At 45.6% G+C, this 20,794-nt stretch overlaps 1 protein-coding gene across 4 annotated transcripts in view; it reads right to left on the reverse strand.

Annotated features, from left to right (window-relative positions):
* SRRD (SRR1 domain containing) overlaps window positions 1-20,794 on the reverse strand; it is a 40,943-nt gene that overhangs the window by 11,913 nt on the left and 8,236 nt on the right. For all 4 annotated transcript variants that reach the window (XM_029619424.1, XM_029619426.1, XM_029619425.1 and 1 more), the window contains one exon: window positions 9,365-9,405. In XM_029619424.1, coding sequence (XP_029475284.1) covers window positions 9,365-9,405 — 41 coding nt within the window. The remainder of the gene's footprint in view (window positions 1-9,364; window positions 9,406-20,794) is intronic.

Here is a 20,794-nt window from a genome sequence, read left to right on the forward strand (position 1 = left end):
GAGCCACACGCGTGGCAGGCCCAACCGCGAACCAAAGCACATGGTTAACCACAGAACCCAGCGAGACTGTCCCCCCAAAAAACACCACCCCGATAGTGAAAATGCTGCCTGTAGAGCACGGGAGAGACTTACCGCCCCACTGCAGCAGCTTCCTGCTGAAACTATTTTTTTTAAACTTTACAAAAATAACAGGGCCTCTGCTCTCCTAAGGTCGAGGGGAGCTGTCCAGCTTCAGTTCAGTCTGAAAGCTAGGAGAGAGAGCCCTAAAAACAAAAAGCAGCTGCCCTGAGCTGAAAAGCCACCGAGGCGGCCTTGTGAAGGGAGGGATCTGGACCACTAGATTTGCACCTCATGGATGGGAGCCGGAGCGAGCGTATAAAAATGTCACCAACCTCCAGCTCGTCCACCTCAACCAAACAGGGAAGGGTTCTTCCAGGGAACCCAACTCTGGGAGCAATGCTCCTGAGAAAAAGAAACGGAAAAAGAAAAAAGACCGAAAAATCACCAGAAACTGCATGTGAATGCACCAGCCACCTGGAGACAGAGAAATACTGAGGAACTGCAGGTGGCACCAGTGCTTATCAAGCAGTGTTAGTTAAACTTTCTGTTTCCATATGCTGGCACGGATGCATAAACCCAGGAGTCTGGAATGATCCTGGTACATACAGGGAAATGTAGAATGTCATAATGCCTCTGTATCACTCATTGGTGACATTGCTCCTTGAATACTGTGTGCAATTCTGGTCACCGCATCTCAAAAAAGATATAGTTGCACTGGAGCAGTACAGAGAAAGGCAAACAAAATGATAAAGGGCATGGAACAGCTCCCCTCTGAGGAAAAGCTAAACAGGTTAGAGCTATTCAGCTTAGAGAAGAGACGGCTGAGGGGGGATAGAGGTCTACAAAATCATGAAAGGACTTGAACAGGTAAATGCAAATTGGTTAATTACTCGCTCAGATAATAGAAGGACTAGAGGCATTCCATGAAGTTAGCAAGCAGCTCATTTAAAACAAATTGGAGAAAATTATTTTTCACTCAACATATAATTAAGCATTGCAGTACATTGGATCGGTCCCGAAGATTAGTTATAATTTTTTGTTATTAATTTGTCCTTGGTATTATTTTGTTTTATTTTTTTTTTTTTTGAAACCATGTTTTATTGGTGTTTTATGAAATAAGAATTACAGTATCAGTGCAATAACATAACAGTGAAAAACACAGGAGGTCAACATTGTACATGTCTGATGGTACAAATACATAATAACGCTGAACATCAAAACAGTATACAGACTTATAAGGAAAGCAGCGTTGTTGTCTAACCATATTAAACATCTGAGACATGCGAACCGTCAGGTAATAAAATAAAGAAACATATATTAACAATTCCCTCCATGAAGTCCTAGTGGTTTTTGGCTTCTCCTTTCTTAGTTGCTTATAGATGCATATACCCTCCTCCTATCCCCCCTTCCTATCCCCCCTCCCCCCCCTCCCTCCTAGTTCCATTTCAATCTGAGGCTGATAATAACTAGCATATGAAGTTCTGCATTGGTCACATCAAACTCGAGATTATAATCAGAGTCCGAGTCATAATCAGAAACATATGCAGACAGACAGTAAGGTGAGAGAAAGCGAATTAATCGATAGGGTCCAATAAGCCCTCTATTATTATTACAGTATAGTGTGATGGACCTGAATCGTGGGTGACAAGTAATCTGTTAACGGGGCCCAGATAAGCGGTATGAGAGTCGAAGTCTTTGCAGTTTTTGTCCGCGCTACTGCCAGTTCGATCGCACAGAGGTGCACCAACTGTTTGAACCACATGTCTTGGGTTGGCAGGAGATGGGACGTCCAAGTCTGCAGTATAGATTTTTTCCCTATCAGGCCGGCTTTTTTTAAGAATGAATGATGAGGGTCACTCAAGAAGGCAATCGTATTTGGCAGCGTTCCAAAAAGCCAAAGAGAGGGATCGAGAGGTAACGTTGTGTGTAGCAATTGCGAACAGAAGCTAGAAATCTGTGTCCAAAAGGATAGGATGTTTTGGCAGTCCCAAAAGCTATGGTAATAATCCCCAGCTGCTATCTGGCACTTAAGACATTTGTTGGTGGGAACAATTCGCATGTGGTAGGCTCGAGTGGGTGGAATATAGACTTGCCACATAAATTTGTAATGGGTTTCCCGAAGTAATACATTGTCCGAGAAGTCAGACGTAGCTACAACACTTCTTTTGAAGTCATCCAACGTAATTGTACAAGTAGGCCACTTCGTCCATTTATGGTATAGCTGATCTAGGTGTGGCAGGGGTGATACCTCTAGTAAGGACTTCGTCATTTTGGAAATGGAGAGTTTTTTTGCTGGACCCGGATGAAGTAGATCCTGTATACGCTGAGAAATTTGTAAGACCTGCATCGAGAAGTTTAAGCTGCGGATAAAATGTCTAACTTGTTGATAGGCAAAGTGGTCCAGATTTGTAAGCTTATAGGCTGCTTGTAGTTCAGGAAACGTTAATGGTCGACCCGTAGCCACCTCGAACAGTTGGTAGACATAGGTGAGTCCCGCTGTTCGCCATCTGTGGAACGGGCCTTTGTAGTATCCAGGTTCAAAAGTTGGGTTACCTACTATCTGTAATAAGGGGGTCATGCGAGATGTTAGGTGATGTTTGGTGCAAAGCATAATCCAGGCTTTCCGGCAGGTGCGTAATAGTAAATAGTTTTTGAGATGGTTTGGGAGCCTGGTGAATGGTAAATGCAATAGTGGATTTAAAGCTGTAACACTGTACCACTCCAAAAGGTGGGCGTAAGGAACAAACTTTGATGTGGAGTATAGCCAATCAGATACATAACGCAGAGTGCACGCTAAGTTGTAAAGTAACAGATCCGGGCACCCCATACCGCCCGCATCCACCGGAGCCATCAGTACTGCCATAGGTAGTCGTGCTTTTTTGCTCCGCCACAGAAAGAGACGTAGTGCCTTCAGAAATGTTTTGTAATCCTTTTTGGTAAGCCACAAAGGGGCCATTTGCAGAATGTAAAGCCACTTAGGGAGTAATATCATTTTGACCAGTTGAATCCGTCCAGAGAGCGATAGAGGCAGGGATGCCCATTGATGTAACTTTGTGGTGGTTTGGTCTAAGAGTGGTTGAATATTTACCTGATATAAGAGGTTAATATGAATGGGTATGCGAATTCCTAAGTACTTGAGTTCCTTAGCTACCCAACGCAGGGGAAAGTCCCCAGTCCATATGTTGCGTACAGAACCCGTGACGTCGATGACCTCCGATTTATCCAGGTTGATTTTTAGACCTGCGAATTGACCGTACTGGTGCTGCAATCGTAGCACTTCAGGCAGTGAGGTAGCGGGTTGGGTAACAAAAACCAAGATGTCATCCGCGAAGGCCGCTATCTTGAAGACCTGCCGCGGCCCCCCAAAACCTTGGATGGTCGAAGTTTGGTCCAATTTACGCAGCAAGGGGTCGATGGCTAGGATATAAAGTAAAGGGGACAATGGACATCCTTGTCGCACCCCACGCCCCAGGCGAACATCGTTAGATAAAAAACCGTTGGCCAGTATGCGGGAAGTGGGAGCACAGTACAGCAGTTGAAGGTATTGCAGAAAATTCCCGCAAATTCCAAAGCGTTGAAGGGTGGAAAAAAGATATGACCAGGCTACCCTGTCAAATGCCTTTTCAGAGTCAAATCCTATAGCTAGAGCAGGGATTTGTTGAGATTGGCATATTTCCATGGCTGCCACCAGCTTTAGAATGTTGGCATGCGGGGACCTTCCTTTTACGAACCCCACCTGGTGATGTGATATTAAAAAGGGCAATAGAACGTTCAGGCGGTCTGTTAAGACCTTCGCTAGGAGCTTTAGGTCGCAGTTTAGTAACGATATTGGGCGATAGGACGAGGGTTGCAGAGAGTCTTTGCCAGGTTTTGGTAACACTGTGATGTGAGCTGTGTTAAAAGATGGAGGAAAATGGCCCTCTGCGAGACCAGCTGTGTAAAAGTTGGTAAGGGGGACAGCTAAATGGCGGTGGAGTATTTTATAGAAATCATAGGGCAGGCCGTCAGGTCCCGGAGACTTCCCAGCCTGAGTGGAAGATATAGCCTGAGAGACCTCGTAAGTTTGGATCGGTCTGTTGAGAAAATCCTGTTGAGGGCCATTGAGGTGTGGCAGTGTCAGATTATGAAAGAAATCTCTCTCCTCTGCGTCCCCCTTCCCATGGTCTGGGGTGTAGAGATGTTCATAAAACGTGCGAAATGATTCGCAAATCTCCCGTGGATCAGTGGTGATGGTCCCAGCAGTGGTATGCATGCTAGTAATGAACGTTTTTTTCCTGGCAGCTCGGACTAGGTTCGCCATCAATTTACCTGATTTGTTTCCAAATCGAAATAGGTTCTGGTCTCCTTTCTGAAGGAAAGCTTGGGCTCTCATATGTAGGAGTGCATTCAGGCTGCCAAGGATACTGTAGTATGCTTTTCTACGCTGAATGGATGGTGACATATTTAGGTCATGTTTGCTTTTTGCAAGCATTTGCTCATGATGCAGTATGTTCTTGTTTAGTTGTTTATTTCGCTGATGGACATAGGCGATGATGTCTCCTCTTAATACCGCCTTTCCTGCTTCCCAAAGAAGTTGGGGATCGGACATGTGTTGTTGGTTGTTATTCATATAATCCGTCCATTTAAGCTGTAGATAGTCCTTAAATTTAAGATCGTCCTTAAGATAACTCGGGAATCTCCAAATGCGGTCCCCTTGTAAAATATAGGGAGAGGATAAACAAAGCGATATCGGAGCATGATCCGAAATCACCTGCGTTTCAATGGATGCCTTCTGTATCCTGAAAAAGAGAGTTTGTGAGATGAGAATGTAATCAATCCTGGATAGTGACAGGTGAGAACGTGAAACATGGGTATAATCTAATTCGCCGGGATGTAGAACACGCCAGACGTCCAGAAGTCGAAGTTGATGACAGAGAAAAGCGATGCCTTTCCTATTCGTAGTGGATGGTCTCTGGTGCGGGGGGCTCCTGTCGATGGAGGCATCATGAACACAATTGAAGTCGCCTAAAAGAATAAGTTGCCCCTGAGCATGTGTATGGAGTAAATTACAAATGGATGTAAAAAAGGAGTGCGAATACTCGTTGGGAGCGTAGACGTTACAGAACGTGACCAACAAGTTATTCCAATGGCCAACCAGCAGGATGAAGCGACCCTCTGGATCCGCTATACTGGTAACAGTTTGGAAATTCGCCGTTTTATTGATCAAAATTGCAACGCCCGCCTTTCTGTTGACTGCAGCTGAAAAAAAACAAGATCCGACCCAGTCTCTTTGCAGTTTTTGGCTTTCGGTTGTAGTGAGATGAGTTTCTTGTAGTCCGGCAATGTCAGTATGGAGACGCTTGAGATGGTCCAGCACTTTTCGACGCTTGATGGGCGAGCCCAACCCATTAACGTTCCAAGATATCAAGTTAGGCATAAGACCGGTTAGACACTTGCTGAGACAGTTGTGAACATGCCCAAATGACGGCGGAGATGAGGACCCCCAGCCTGGCCCCCCCTCCAGTCAGATAGGGTTGGATTCTCTTCTGGGCGTGTACCTTCCGTCTGTGATGTTGTTGCAGAACAGCTGGTTGCAGTAGGTGGTAATACTGTTGGGTGTAAAAATTAGTGACTACCGAAAAGGAACTAGGTCTACTGAAAACAACCCTCCCCTCCCCCCTATACCTTTCCCCACCCCGTGGACTGTGATCCTGTATAGCAAAAAGCCTCAATCTTGGAGGCATGGAGGTCATTTGATTAGTGTACGAGTGCTGTGGCTCTATTTCGTGAGTCGTTGGTCCTCAGAAGACGAAATTTAAAGTTTAAGTGAGTTCAGAATGCTATGCGACAATTGATAGAAATTAGTAAAAGTACTGACTGGAGATCCAGAGCATTTTAGGTGAAGTCCAAGCCAAAAATAGAGTAACAACATGGGGGCTCAGTCCACCCCCTCCCCCACTGGGTGCGTGTAGTCCAACCTCTCTCGGTAGCCATCCATGATGGCAGCAAAAACATCAGGGAGACATAAACAATTCCGTGCCCCGATCAGTTTAGCTCTGGTCTGCTATGTCTGAAAGAGGAGTGACGGATTTCAAAAAAGCAGCCGCTGTATCGGGTGTTTGGAAAAGCTGTTGCTTATCATTGTGCCAGATCCTGAGCTTCGCTGGGTATTGGAGGGCAAATTTGATTTTTCGCTGAAAGAGCTGAGAGCATATGGGGGAGAAACCCTTGCGCAAGTCTGACACTCGTGCAGAATAATCCTGGAAAATCCGGATGTTATGTTTCCCATAGGAAACAGAAGACTTGCGCCGGTATGCTTTCCAGATTTCATTCTTATGGGTAAAGCTGAGAAACTTTGCTATGACTAGCCGTGGTCTGTTGATGTTTGTCTTTTTTGCCCCTAAACGATGAGCCCTTTCAATTTTAAGGGACTCTTTGAACTGTGGCAGATCTAATGCCTCCGGGAGCCACTGTTCTAAAAGTTCTCCGAGGGCAGAGTCCTCCAGATCTTCAGGGAACCCCAGAAAGCGCAGGTTGGTTCTTCTCTCCCTATTTTCTAAGTCATCTACTTTGTCTAGGAGCTGGGTTATTAATTTCCCCTGATTGTCAGCTTTAGTTTCAGCTCTAAGTGCGTCATCTTCTAGGACTGAAATTCTGCCCTCAGCCTGTTCCAGCCGTGGGGAAAATTCAGCGATTGCAGCTTGCACCTCTCCTATCTGAGCCTTTACCCCTGCAAGTTTTTCATCCAATGCTGCTTTAATAACCTGTTCGATAGCAGGCAGCGTGAGCCCTGCCGGTGCTGGATCCCCAGCTATTTCGCCGACGGCGGCGGCCATTTTGGCTTCAGAGCCCCGCGTTTTTTCTTTGTCTTTTTTAGTAGTTCTAGAGGCCATCGGGGGCGGCGTTTTATTCATATATTTTGCGATGGACATATGAACTCACTGTGTCTCCGTTTGGTTGAATTTTAGAGCCGGATTCGCTGGTTTATATCGCGCTGAGGGAGTCAGGCACTCGGAGCTCAGGGTTTCCCGTCCTCCCCGGCTCACCACATCACGTGACCTCTTATTTTGTTTTATTAATTTGTCTGTCTTTAATGGATTGTATTTTTGAGTCTATTATGAATGTAGTTTTGTTAAACCGCATAGGAATTTTGATATGTGGTATATAAATATTTTAATAAATACAATAAATAAATAAGCAAGCTCTGGAATTCATTACCAGATGATGTGGTTATGGCAGTTAGTGTAAGTTGGTTTAAAAAAAGGTTTGGATAACTTCCTAGCAGGTCGATACAGTAACGTTGAGTTAAAGATTCCCCGTCTGTAACGTGCTGGGAGCGCACAATACAGACGAGTAAGGCCATCCAGCGATACAGTCTCCAGTTTCACGCGTCCTTAGCGCTTCCTAAACCCTTTCCTAAACCCTTTCCGCACCCAGCATGTAAATGAACGAAAAAGCTGTATAATGAAGGAATTAGCTATTCCCCTGCGATACTGTAACGGGCGCTGATATTATCTCCTCCGTAACCCGCTGTTCTGCCACGGCCTTAACCTGCTAGTTTACCGCCTCCCCTAGTAGGAGTTAGTGTAGTGTAGTGTAGGGTAAAAACATTGCTTACCCGCCCTGGTCCCGTCCGGTCTCCTGCAGCCCCGTCCGGTCCCCTCCTCCCGAAGAAAAAAAAAAAAAACAAACGAAAAAGTAGCAAGGCTCGGGCCTGCTACGGTAAGTGTAAAAAGTGTTAAAAACAAAAAACCTGTGTGTTATATAAAAAAATAAAACAATTTTAAATACCTGTCGGAGGGCTGTGGGTCCAGGCGGCCGGTGGGCGGCGGGCAGCCATCAGCGGCATCCGGTAGTCCCTTCTCCCTTCCTCCCGATTTCGCACGAGCATTCATCCAGGCAGAGGGAGCCGACGGCGAACGACCTCCGGCTCCCCCTGCCTGGATGAGCGCCAAAATCGCACGGGCGGGTCGGCAGCGGGAGGGCGGCAGCAGGATCCGGGAGCGGCGGGTAGGCAGCAGCGGGGTCCGGGGGGCAGCGGCAGAAGGATCCAGGGGCGGCAGTGGCAGCGAGATCCGGGGGGCGAGTAGCGGCAGCGTGTTCGATCGGGCAGGTAGGTGGGAAAAAAAGATGGCCGCCTGCACGGGGGAAAGCTGCAATTGGCCGCTGAAGACGTGACGTCACACCCCGTGATGCCAAACGTCGTGACGTCACGTCTTCAGCGGCCAATTGCACGCTTTTCCCGTGCAGGCGGCCATCTTTTTTTTGCCACCTACCTGCCTGCCCGATCGAACACGCTGCCGCTACTCGCTCCCCGGATCTCGCTGCCGCCCCTGGATCCTGCTGCCGCTGCCCACCCAGACCCCGCTGCTGCCTACCCGCCGCTCCCGGATCCTGCTGCCGCCCCCCCCCCCCGCTGCCGACCCGCCCGTGCGATTTTGGGAGAAGGGTCTACCGGATGCCGCTGATGGCTGCCCGCCGCCCACCGGCCGCCTGGACCCACGGCCCTCCGACAGGTATTTAAAATTTTTTAATTTTTTTATATAACACACAGGTTTTTTGTTTTTTACACTTTTTACACTTTTTTACACTTCCTGGTGCCTGTCATTTCAAATGTCATTTGAAATGACAGGAACCAGCGCTCCCAGGTTACTGTATAGGCGCTGTTACAGCGCCTATACAGTAAAATGGGTTGCGCGGGCATAACCCTTCCCTAACGCTTCACAGCCGCAGCATGCATTTGCATGCGATTAGAAGAGAGAATCAGGCGTTAGGTCAGGAGAACTGTGCGTGCGGGGAGGAAGGGTGCGCCTGACACTGCCGCACTGTTTTTACCGCGGCCTTACTGTATCGAGCCGTAGATGAGAAGTCTATAAACTGCTGTTAATCAATAAGGCATAGTAGCTTGGGATTTATTTAATGTTTGGATACTTGCCAGGTACCTGTGACTTGGACTGGCTACTGTTAAGACACTGGATGCTGGGCTTGATAGACCCTTGGTCTGGGCCAGTATGGCATATCTTATGCTCACTTCAGTCCCCACAGCCTCTCTTGGCTCTCTTCCTCACTGTCCTGTTTACCTTACAATTTCTCCAACATCCATAATCTGCACGCAAGTTTCTAGGTTTTTCATCCTGAATGGAAAACTACATGCATTCTTTCTAAAGCGCCTTATTCAGAAGGGACTACTCTCCATTCTTTGACCAAGGAAATACATTTTTATTGTATAAAACCCAAAAGGTACTGTGTTGCCCAAAACTATAGCTGGCAAACATTCCGAGTAACCACTCAATTGCGTGCCTGTAGGACAATCAGTTTTACTTACTTTGACATAAGTACCAAAATGTAGATGCTGTCAGTTCTTCCCTGTTAAAATCAACATGGAAAATCATCACCTGATGTAATCCAAAGCAAAAGTGTTTTAAGAACAAACCAGTCAATATTCAGTAATGGAGAAATTACTTACCTGATAATTTCATTTTCCTTAGTGTAGACAGATGGACTCAGGACCAATGGGTATAGTGTATGCCTGATAGCAGTTGGAGACGGAGTCAGATTTCAATCTGACGTCAGCCCTAGTACATATACCCCTGCAAGAAGCTCTGCTCTTCAGTATTCTCTTCGAAAAGCAATTGTGGATATATGTGTGACTGAATAACTTGATTAACTTGGTTGATGTGGTTATAGCTGGAGACCGCCAGTGCACTCAAGCGAGAAACGCCGACACCCGGTAGGTACGGGTGTCTTAATTAGAGGGAAGCTTGGCTTACCCGTGTTTGTCTTGCTCTTGGGGATTGCCACCCGAGGTTTCCGTGTTTGTCGGCAGCCGTGGGCGGGATTCTGAGTCCATCTGTCTACACTAAGGGAAAATGAAATTATCAGGTAAGTAATTTTCCATTTCCTAGCGTGTAGCAGATGGACTCAGGACCAATGGGATGTACAAAAGCTACTCCCGAACCAGGTGGGAGGCTGCCTGTGGCCCACTTAGTACTGCCCTTGTGAATGCTGTGTCCTCCCGAGCCTGAACATCCAGGCGGTAGAACCTGGAGAAGGTGTGAATGGAGGACCATGTCGCCACCCGACAGATCTCGGCAGGTGACAGCATCTTGGTTTCCGCCCAGGACACTACCTGGGCTCTAGTGGAATGGGCCTTGACTTGTAAAGGTGGAGGCTTGCCTGCCTCTACGTAGGCCGCTTTGATAACTTCTTTGATCCAGGGGGCTATGGTTGCCCGTGAGGCCGCTTCCCCTTGTTTCTTCCCGCTGTGAAGGACGAATAGGTGGTCCGTCTTCTGTATGGATTCCGACCTTTCCAGGTATCGGACTAGGAGTCTGCCGATGTTAAGATGGCGAAGGCAGCGAGATTCTTCCGAGTCCTTATGCTCGTCTGGCAATGCCAGCGAGATGGTTTGGTTTAGATGGAAGTGAGAAACCACTTTTGGGAGGAAGGAGGGGACTGTGCGTAGCTGTATGGATCCCGGTGTGAACCTGAGGAACGGTTCTCGACAGGACAGTGCTTGAAGCTCGGAGATGCAACGGGCCAAACAGACTGCCACTAGAAATGCAGTCTTCAGTGTTAGTAGTCAGAGGGAAACACCGCGGGTGGGTCTGAAGGAGGTTCCTACTAGGAAATCTAGGACTAGATTGAGATTCCATAACGGTACCAGCCACTTCAGGGGTGGTTGGATCTGTTTGACCCCTTTCAGGAAGCGGGAGACATCCGGGTGAGAGGCTAGGCTGCCGCCCTCCACCTTGGCTCTGTAGCAGGCCAACGCGGCCACCTGCACCTTGATGGAGTTGAGAGACAACCCCTTCTGTAGGCTGTTCTGCAGGAATTCCAGGATCGTGGGAATTTTGACTGTCCACGGGAGGATGTCGCGGTCTTCACACCAGGCTTCGAATATTCTCCATATTCGTATGTAGGTTAGAGATGTGGAAAACTTGCGTGCTCGGAGCAGGGTGTCAATCACCGCCCCCGAGTATCCGCTCTTCTTCAGGCTTGTCCTCTCAATAGCCAGACCGTAAGAGAGAATAGAGTTGGGTCTTTGTGGAGGATCGGGCCTTGTTGGAGCAGATCCCGGTGTGGAGGTAGAGGGCTCCCTGTCAGTAGTCTTCGCATGTCTGCGTACCACGGCTTTCTTGGCCAGTCTGGGGCCACTAGAAGTACTGGTCCCCTGTGGTGTTCTATCTTGCGGATGATCCTGCCCAGTAGCGACCATGGAGGAAAGGCGTATAGCAGGATTTCCTGTGGCCAGGCCTGGACGAGGGCATCGATCACTTGGGATTGTGGTTCCCGTCTGCGACTGAAGAAGTTGGGAACTTGGGCGTTGGACTGGGTTGCCAGGAGGTAAATGGCTGGTGTTCCCCAGCGGTTTACTATCAACTGGAAGGCTGTGGCCAACAGCCTCCATTCCCCTGGGTCTAGACTTTCTCTGCTGAGATAATCTGCCATGACGTTTTTTCCCACGATGTGGGCGGCTGAGATCTCTTGTAGGTTTGATTCCGCCCACACCATTAAGGGGTCTATTTTCAGGGACACCTGTTGGCTTCTGGTTCCTCCCTGGCGGCTGATGTAGGCAACTGTTGTGGCATTGTCCAACATGACTCTGACCGATTCGCCCTGGAGTCTGTGACTGACGCGTAGGCAGGCTAGACTGACTGCCCGTGCTTCCAGTCGGTTGATGTTCCATCCCGACTCTTCCCTGTCCCATTGCCCCTGGGCGGTCAGTTCCTAGCAGTGGGCTCCCCACCCTCGTAGGCTCGTGTCCGTGGTGAGCAGGATCCGGGTCGGCGGGGATAGTCTTACTCCCTTGCTCAGATGGTCTTCTTGTAGCCACCACTGTAGCTGGTTCGAACTTCTTCCAGGAGCTGGAGGCGAACGGAGTAGTTCTGGGACACTGGATCCCTTTGTGACAGAAGGGAACGCGGTAGGGGTCATATGTGAGCTCTTGCCCATGGAACCACTTCCAGTGTGGATGTCATGAGACCAAGGACTTGGAGGTAGTCCCACACCTTGGGGCGAAGGCTGCTTAACAGGTTTTGCAGTTGGTTCATCAGTTTTGTTCTCCTTGAAGGAGTCAGAATGACCTTGTCTTGTCTGGTGTCAAACCGGACTCACAGGTATTCCAGAAATTGGGAGGGCTGCAGACAACTCTTGTTTGTGTTGACCACCCACCCGAGGTTCTCCAGTAGAGTTTTGACTCTGGTGGTTGCCTGATGAATTTCCTCTAGGATTTTGCCCCGATCAGCCAATCGTCCAGATATGGGTGTACGAGGATTCCTTCTTTCCTCAGTGTCTCTGCCACTATAACCATGATTTTGGTGAACATTCAGGGTGCTGTGGCTAGCCCGAAGGGTAGTGCCCGGAACTGGTAGTGGTGGTCTAGGATCACAAAGCGTAAGAAACACTGATGCTCGTGATGGACCAGGATGTGCAAGTAGGCTTCTGATAGATCCAGGGATGTGAGAAATTCTCCCAGCTGTATCGCCCTTATGACTGAGCGTAGGGTTTCCATGCGGAAGCGAGGTACCCTCAGGTGGCGGTTGACGGACTTGAGGTCCAGGATGGGCCGGAACGTGCCCTCTTTCTTGGGAATGATAAAATAGATGGAATAGTGCCCAGTATTTTGTTGATGCGTGGGCACCGGCATTATGGCCTTTAAGTCAAGCAATTTGGTCAGTGTGGTTTCCACTGCCGTCCTCTTGGAAGGGTCGTGGCAGGGAGATTTCACAAATTTGTCTGGAGGATTGTTGTGGAAGTCCAGATAATATCCCTCTCGAATGATGGTTAGGACCCACTTGTCCAAAGTTATCTCGGCCCATCTTTGGTAGAATAGGGCAAGTCTGCCCCCTTTGGCTTCTTTCTGTGGATGAGTCGGCTGATCTTTATTGCGGGGTGCGGCTGGGGCCTGGACCCACCGGTTCCGCTGTTGCTGTGTTTGTTCCGAAAGGATTGGCCCCTGCCTGCGGGGCGAGATGCTTGATATGTACTTTTGTACGGTTTGCGGCGCTGTGATCCCCTGCCCTTAGATATTCAGGGGGAGGGGTGCTGGCTTCTCTTGTTCTTATCCTCCGGTAGCCGCGGTACTGGGGATTCGCCCCATTTGTCGGCTAACTTCTCTAGTTCGCTTCCAAACAGGAGGGTTCCCTTAAAAGGCATTCTCGTGACCCCTCGTCTTGGACGTTGTGTCGGCTGACCAGCTTCGGAGCCAGAGTTGCCTTCTGGCTGCCACAACGGACGAAACGCCTCTGGCTGCGGTGCGCACCAGGTCAGAGGTCGCATCCATGAGGAATAATACTGCTGGTTCTAGTGCTTCGGGTGTGGTGGCATTCCTGGTCTTTGATAAGCAGGCGCGTGTCACCACGGCACAGCAGGCCGTGATCTGTAGTGATATAGCTGATACGTCGAATAGCTGTTTGAGGATGGATTTCAGATGTCTGTCCTGGGCATCCTTGAGTGCCGCTCATCGCTCGACTGGGATGGTAGTGCGCTTTGAGACCGCGCAGACCATGGCATCCACTTTGGGGAATGCCAGGAGATCTTTGGCAGCGGGGTCCAGGGGGTATAGGGCTGCCAGGGTCCGTCCCCCCTTGAACGTGGCCTCCAGAGCCTCCCATTCCAGGTCAATCAGCTGTTGAATGGCTTGCAGCAAAGGGAAATGGCGGGAGGCCTGACGGAGTCCCTCGAGGAGTGGGTTCATCTTCAGTTCCGCTGTGGCACTCATGCCTGGGATAGCGAGCTCTTTCAAGCTGTGAGCCACGAGGGCTGATAGTTCGTCTTTGGTGAAGAACCGCCTCATGGTTCGTTAAGGTTCGGTTCCTGGAGGGATTTCCCCTTCCTCCAGGGAGTCTTGATCCTTGTCCGAGGTGTCCGTGTCCCCTATGTTGGGGCTTTGAGGCGGGAGGGGCATTTCTCTGGGTTTAGAGGGTCCCGGGATGATAGAGTTCTCTGGGGGAGGCTGTGGTTGTGTCATCAGGGGCGCTGGTTGCATGTGGACAAAGGTAAGTAGGCCTCAGAAGAATTCTACCCAGTAGATGCTGGGTCTAAATTCAGGGGCACTGCATCCCCGGGGAGCCTCGTTTGAGGGAGGCTCCTGCTGGGGGTAGCCAGATCCGGTGTACTGTTGGTGGATCCGGATCCCAATGCCAGCTGGAGAGAACATAAGAACATAAGAAAATGCCATACTGGGTCAGACCAAGGGTCCATCAAGCCCAGCATCCTGTTTCCAACAGTGGCCAATCCAGGCCATAAGAACCTGGCAAGTACCCAAAAACTAAGTTTATTCCATGTTACCATTGCTAATGGCAGTGGCTATTCTCTAAGTGAACTTAATAGCAGGTAATGGACTTCTCTTCCAAGAACTTATCCAATCCTTTTTTTAAACACAGCTATACTAACTGCACTAACCACATCCTCTGGCAACAAATTCCAGAGTTTAATTGTGCGTTGAGTAAAAAAGAACTTTCTCAGATTAGTTTTAAATGTGCCCCATGCTAACTTCATGGAGTGCCCCCTAGTCTTTCTACTATCCGAAAGAGTAAACAACCGGTTCACATCTACCCGTTCTAGATCTCTCATGATTTTAAACATCTCTATCATATCCCTCCTCAGCCGTCTCTTCTCCAAGCTGAAAAGTCCTAACCTCTTTAGTCTTTCCTCATAGGGAAGCTGTTCCATTCCCTTTATCATTTTGGTTGCCCTTCTCTGTACCTTCTCCATCCAAATTTCTTTTTTGAGATGCGGCGACCAGAATTGTACACAGTATTCAAGGTGCGGTCTCACCATGGAGTGATACAGAGGCATTATGATATTTTCCATTTTATTCACCATTCCCTTTCTAATAATTCCCAACATTCTGTTTGCTTTTTTGACTGCCGCAGCACACTGAACTGACGATTTCAATGTGTTATCCACTATGACGCCTAGATCTCTTTCTTGGGTTGTAGCACCTAATATGGAACCCAACATTGTGTAGTTATAGCATGGGTTATTTTTCCCTATATGCATCACCTTGCACTTATCCACATTAAATTTCATCTGCCATTTGGATGCCCAATTTTCCAGTCTCACAAGGTCTTCCTGCAATTTATCACAATCTGCTTGTGATTTAACTACTCTGAACAATTTTGTGTCATCTGCAAATTTGATGATCTCACTCGTCGTATTTCTTTCCAGATCATTTATAAATATATTGAAAAGTAAGGGTCCCAATACAGATCCCTGAGGCACTCCACTGTCCATTCCCTTCCACTGAGAAAATTGTCCATTTAATCCTACTCTGTTTCCTGTCTTTTAGCCAGGAGAGGACCTTAGCCTGGTTCACCTAGAGCCTCCTCGCACTGTAGACACAGAGCTGTGGCCTCTTCGTGTTGTGCAGCTCTAATGTGGCATGCTGGGCAGAGGCCCTGAGCCTTGAGCTTCTTGTTCGGTGGTGCCATGGTTTGTGTGCATTCGAGCGTACGCTGGGAGGCTGAGTTATATGCTCCAGGTGCGCCCAAGTTGTGCATGTAGGTCGGATGTATGCTCAATAAGATGTGTGCGCCGCTGTGCGCACGGGGTTTAATTATGTACCCGGCACCATTGAGCGTGTGGCTGTGCGCCCAGCGCCCTTGTGCGCACGGCACTTATGCGCACTCCGGTGTGCGCACAAATGATTTTGTGCGCATGGATCGAATCGGCGGATAGGGCGACAATCAAGTGAAAATGGCGACTGCGACTACACGAGCAATATGGCGACCACCTCGAAGGGTCTCCACATGGGAGGACCCTCGTATCGGACCGGGGTTTAGCCCGGAGAGGGCTGATCAACCCGGTAGCACTGACGCCGGTTGGCGATCTATGCAGCTATTCGAGCCTCGGAGACCAGAGACTTTTAAGAAGTTTTCTACCTTACCTTGTCTCGGCATTTCCCGGTTTCGTTCCGGGCAGTCTCTGGCTGCCGGGGGGAGAGGGAAAAGTACCTTCACCGCCACGCTCGAAGTTGCACCCGCTGCCAGGGGCTAACTCCACGCCAGGAACCGGCTACCGGACCGAGGCCTACCTCTGAGGGATCGCGGAAATCACCTCAGGAATTCTCAACTGGGGGAGGGACCCGTAGGTATCACCGCAGGAGAGCAGGGCTCGTCTGTAGAGGTAAGATTTATTCTTTCTTTTAGATTTCTTTGGCTAGAATATGCTGCGTGGATAGAGTCCCGAACTGCTATGGAGACGGAGAAATACTGAAGAGCAGAACTTCTTGCAGGGATATATGTACTAGGGCTGACGTCAGTTTGAAATCTGACTCAGTCTCCAACTGCTATCAGGAGCACACTATACCCATTGGTCCTGAGTCCATCTGCTACACGCTAGGAAAGCCGGCACACAAAGTTATCCAGATAACTGTAATCTTAATTAGCTATATTAAAAATAAAACCTGTACAAAATAAAACCTTCTGAGTTATCAGGCCTGATCCCCTGCCTCCCCCTCCTCACTTCCCAAAATAGGTAAAAATAGGGTATATAGCGCTCCTCTACCCCAAGCGTGAATATGCCACATAGGCTCCAGGCTCTCATCCCACCCTCAAAACTCTATTGTTTGTGGGGTCCTTGTCCTTCAGCAGCTATCCACCAGGTGACTTCCCCTTTTTCTATGTCCCAGTCCTCAGTAAGGTCCAATGAAACAAACCGGAAGGTGGTCCCACGTAGCCAAGGCAAAAAAACAGAGGGGACTACCTTACACCGTGGAAAGACTTTTATTAAGAATTGCCCGACTCAAAATACAAGCTGAGTTTCGCCAAAAGGCTGCATCAGGGGCTAAAACAATCAAGAACAATAGATATTACCACAAACAAGCTCTATATTAAAAATTATAAACAATCTGCTAGAAAATGGATGATTGCTCATCTCTATGTAACTCTGCCATAATAGTCTACACTCATAATATTCATATATAACATACATATTTAAATCATTAATGTGCAACGTGACTCATTCACTCTATTTTAAACCTACTACTATTTAAAACAAACATCATTTTTATAAAAAAATTGTTTTAAAAAATAATTTTAAAAAATATATGAAAACACTGAAATCATTACCTTTATGCTGTAACCGTATACTCACAGCTACATATATCAGTATATCAATCTGACCATTAGTTGTTGCAGTAAAGCTGTTAATAAAAATGATCATTAAAAAACATAAAATGAGAGAAAGTCTCGTATACACAAATATATCAATAAATAATATTAAGAAACCATATGCATATCAAATCACACGTACAGACTATAAATAATATTCATAATACACACATCTAAAGCTGAAAATTATAAAAACAGCAATCAAACTATTGCAGTAAGTTCAATATCAGTGCACTCATAACTTCTTCCATTTAAATGACAACAATGCAGATGTAATTAAAACTGCCTGATAAATAAAACAAAATTGTATTGACAAATCGCACTAAACACATTTTAGTGCTAAAACCATTTTTTATCGCTAAAACTTAGTATAACACATAAATAAAGTCTTAAGCTGTTATTTTAGTAATCCCTAAGTTGTTGTGATATATAAACTAATACTCAACGAGCAGTTCTACAAAAAAAATTAAAAAAAAAAAATTTTTACTTTACATCTCGCAAAAACTAGCACTGCAACTAAGAAAAATTCTCTGCTATGTTGTCATTTATATGGCATTCTTCAAAAACAAAGTCTCACATTCGGACTATGAAAGAGACATAATACACACATCTAAAAACTGAAAATTATAAGAACAGAAAATAACCTATTAACAATGAGTTAAATATCAGTGCACTCATAGCTTCTTCTATCTAAATGATAACGTCACAGACATGAATGGCCATAGAGATAAATAATTAAAAATTAAAACTACCCGGTATCTGAAGCAAAGGTGTATTGACAAATCACACTAAACAGATTTAAGCACAAAAACCATTTTATATCGCTAAAACTAAAATAAAATCTTAAGCTTTTACTTTACTAATCCCTAAGTTGTTATATTATATATAACTAATACTCAATGAGCAACTCTACAAAGAGAAAATTTTAGAAAGTAGTCTCAAGGCTATCTACTTTACCTTTGTCAGTCAATGAAACATCTCGCAAAGACTTGCACTGCAACTAAGAAGAGTCCTCTGCTGTGTTGTCATTTATATAAAGTTCTTCAAAAGCAAACCGGGCCAAAAAACTATGACATCATTTCCTGTGAAATGTGTCAATCACGTAGTCAAGGAGACAAAATTCTAGAGAACCAATTTCGATATTAATCAAAAGCATGGCTATTTTCACTGCACCAAAATAAACATTACATCATTTCCTTTGTTGCACGGTTTATGTATATTTATGAAGGCTGACACTTAAAAAGAGGACTGTGTTGTATATATCTAGATATACCATGATCGCTACTGTGTCTATATGAAACCAGGCTTACTATGTAACGTTTAAAACAACAGAAGGAAAATTTATCCTTGTCAAGATCGCTACAGAGTAGCGCTTAAAAAGGAAAATATGTGTCTAAATCAAACCGGAGTCATTATATAACATTTGGACCAACGAAGAATAGACTAGTTGTATATCAGTGATTCTTTATAACAATGAAGGATAAACTAGTTGTATATCAGTGACGGGTTCACTAAGTGACGTGCAAAACCCAAAGAAGGAGGGGAAGAGAGAAACTAATACTATCAATAATGCATCTCCTTTAAAACGGGGTCACTGTCTGGCGATCGGAACACAGGAGTGCAACTGAATATATATAGGTGAAAGCAGGTCACTTGTCTAAAATTAAAAAAAATAATAATAATAATTTTTAAGAAAACAGAAACTAATACTATCAATAATGCATCTCCTTTAAAACAGGGTCACTGTCTGGCGATCGGAACACAGGAGTGCAACTAATATATATAGGTGAAAGCAGGTCACTTGTCTAAAGAAATAATTATAAGAACAGAAAAATCTATTATAAGAAAACAGAAAAATCTATTTCTTGATTTAACCCTGCCGGTTCTACAGTATTATATTTAAAAATAAGACGCTGTTCTATGCGTAGTAAGACCTTATCCAGATCTCCACCTCTCCAGTTCAAATTAGGTTTATATAATACACAGAATTTGTAGTCTTCAAAATTATGGTTAGCTTGACTGGAATGCTCAACCATTGGTTTACCTTCTAACTTTCTGTTGATCGCACTCCTGTGTTCAATCAAACGTTTGTTCAGTGGTCGAATGGTCTTACCAATGTAAAATTTGTTGCATGTGCAATATGCTACATAGACCACACCCTCACTTTTGCAGTTAGTGAATTTCATCAATTTATATGGTTCTGATTGGTTATTGAACAAAACCTGTTTAGCCTTCGGATTCACAGAGCACACTGAGCAGTGACCACATGGGTAGTGGCCCTGAGGTCTCAAATCTTTGAACTGTTTACGTGGAAGTGCAGAGGGGACAAGAAAATCTCTTAAATTGCGTTCACGTCTGTTAGCTATAACAAGTCTGCTGTTTTCGAAGCACTCTAAATTCCGCACAATTTCCCAATTTTTTCTAATAATTCCAACAATTCTATGTGTCATGTGATTATATGTTAAGGGGAATGCCACAATATCCTTTGTTTCTCTCTCTTTGGATTTCAAAAGTGTATGTCTTTCTTGTGTCTGTGCTCTCATATATCCAGCCTTTATATGTGGTGCTGAATAATGTTTCTGTATAAACCTCACTTCAAGTTCTCTTGCCCTTTGTTGGAACACATCCTCATCTGTACACAATCTTCGTATCCTTAAAAACTGGGAATAAGGAAGATTATTTTTCATGGATTTATTATGACAACTAGTGTAATCTAAAAATTTATTAGTATCTGTCGGTTTCTTATACAGGTCCATACTAAATTTACCGTCTTGTACTGTAATTTGGATATCCAAATATGAAACTGTTTCTTTGGAGTATGTCATAGTAAATCTGAGATTGGTGTCTATACTGTTTAACCAAACCAAAAAGGAAGGGAGGTCATTCATGTCACCTTTCCAAATCATAAAAACATCGTCGATGTACCTACGCCATAAAGCTATATTTCGCATATGTTGTTGGTCTAGCTTCATTTTATCTTCAAAAACACTGACGTACAAGTTGGCTATCGAGGGAGCCATGGTAGCGCCCATGGCTACACCTTTGCATTGAAGAAAATATTTATGTTCAAATTCAAAAAAATTTTTTGTAAGTGCTATCCTTGCTAATTCTAAAATAATCCATGTAGGTATACGCTTACATTCTTCGCGTCTATGTAGAACATCTTCTATGATCAAGAGTGCTTCTGATTGGGGTACGTTTGTATAAAGGGACTCAATATCCAAACAAACCAAGGTAATATCATCATCTTCTTTTAGGTCCAAGGTTTCTAAAGTATTGATAATATCATTGGAATCTTTAACATATGAGGCAATCTTAGGTACCTGAGGTCTCAAAAACTTATCGATAAACTTTGAAATTGGTTCCAATAGTGAACTCATAGCAGAAACTATGGGTCTCCCTGGGGGTGCTGTTACAGATTTATGTATCTTCGGAAGGATGTATATAGTTGGCATAACTGGTTTGGATACAGTTAAAAAATCTAGTTCCTTCTTAGCTGTGAGTATACGGTTACAGCATAAAGGTAATGATTTCAGTGTTTTCATATATTTTTTAAAATTATTTTTTAAAACAATTTTTTTATAAAAATGATGTTTGTTTTAAATAGTAGTAGGTTTAAAATAGAGTGAATGAGTCAC

The sequence above is a fragment of the Rhinatrema bivittatum genome, chromosome 11, assembly GCF_901001135.1.
Source record: "Rhinatrema bivittatum chromosome 11, aRhiBiv1.1, whole genome shotgun sequence".
Taxonomy (NCBI): Eukaryota; Metazoa; Chordata; class Amphibia; order Gymnophiona; family Rhinatrematidae; genus Rhinatrema; species Rhinatrema bivittatum.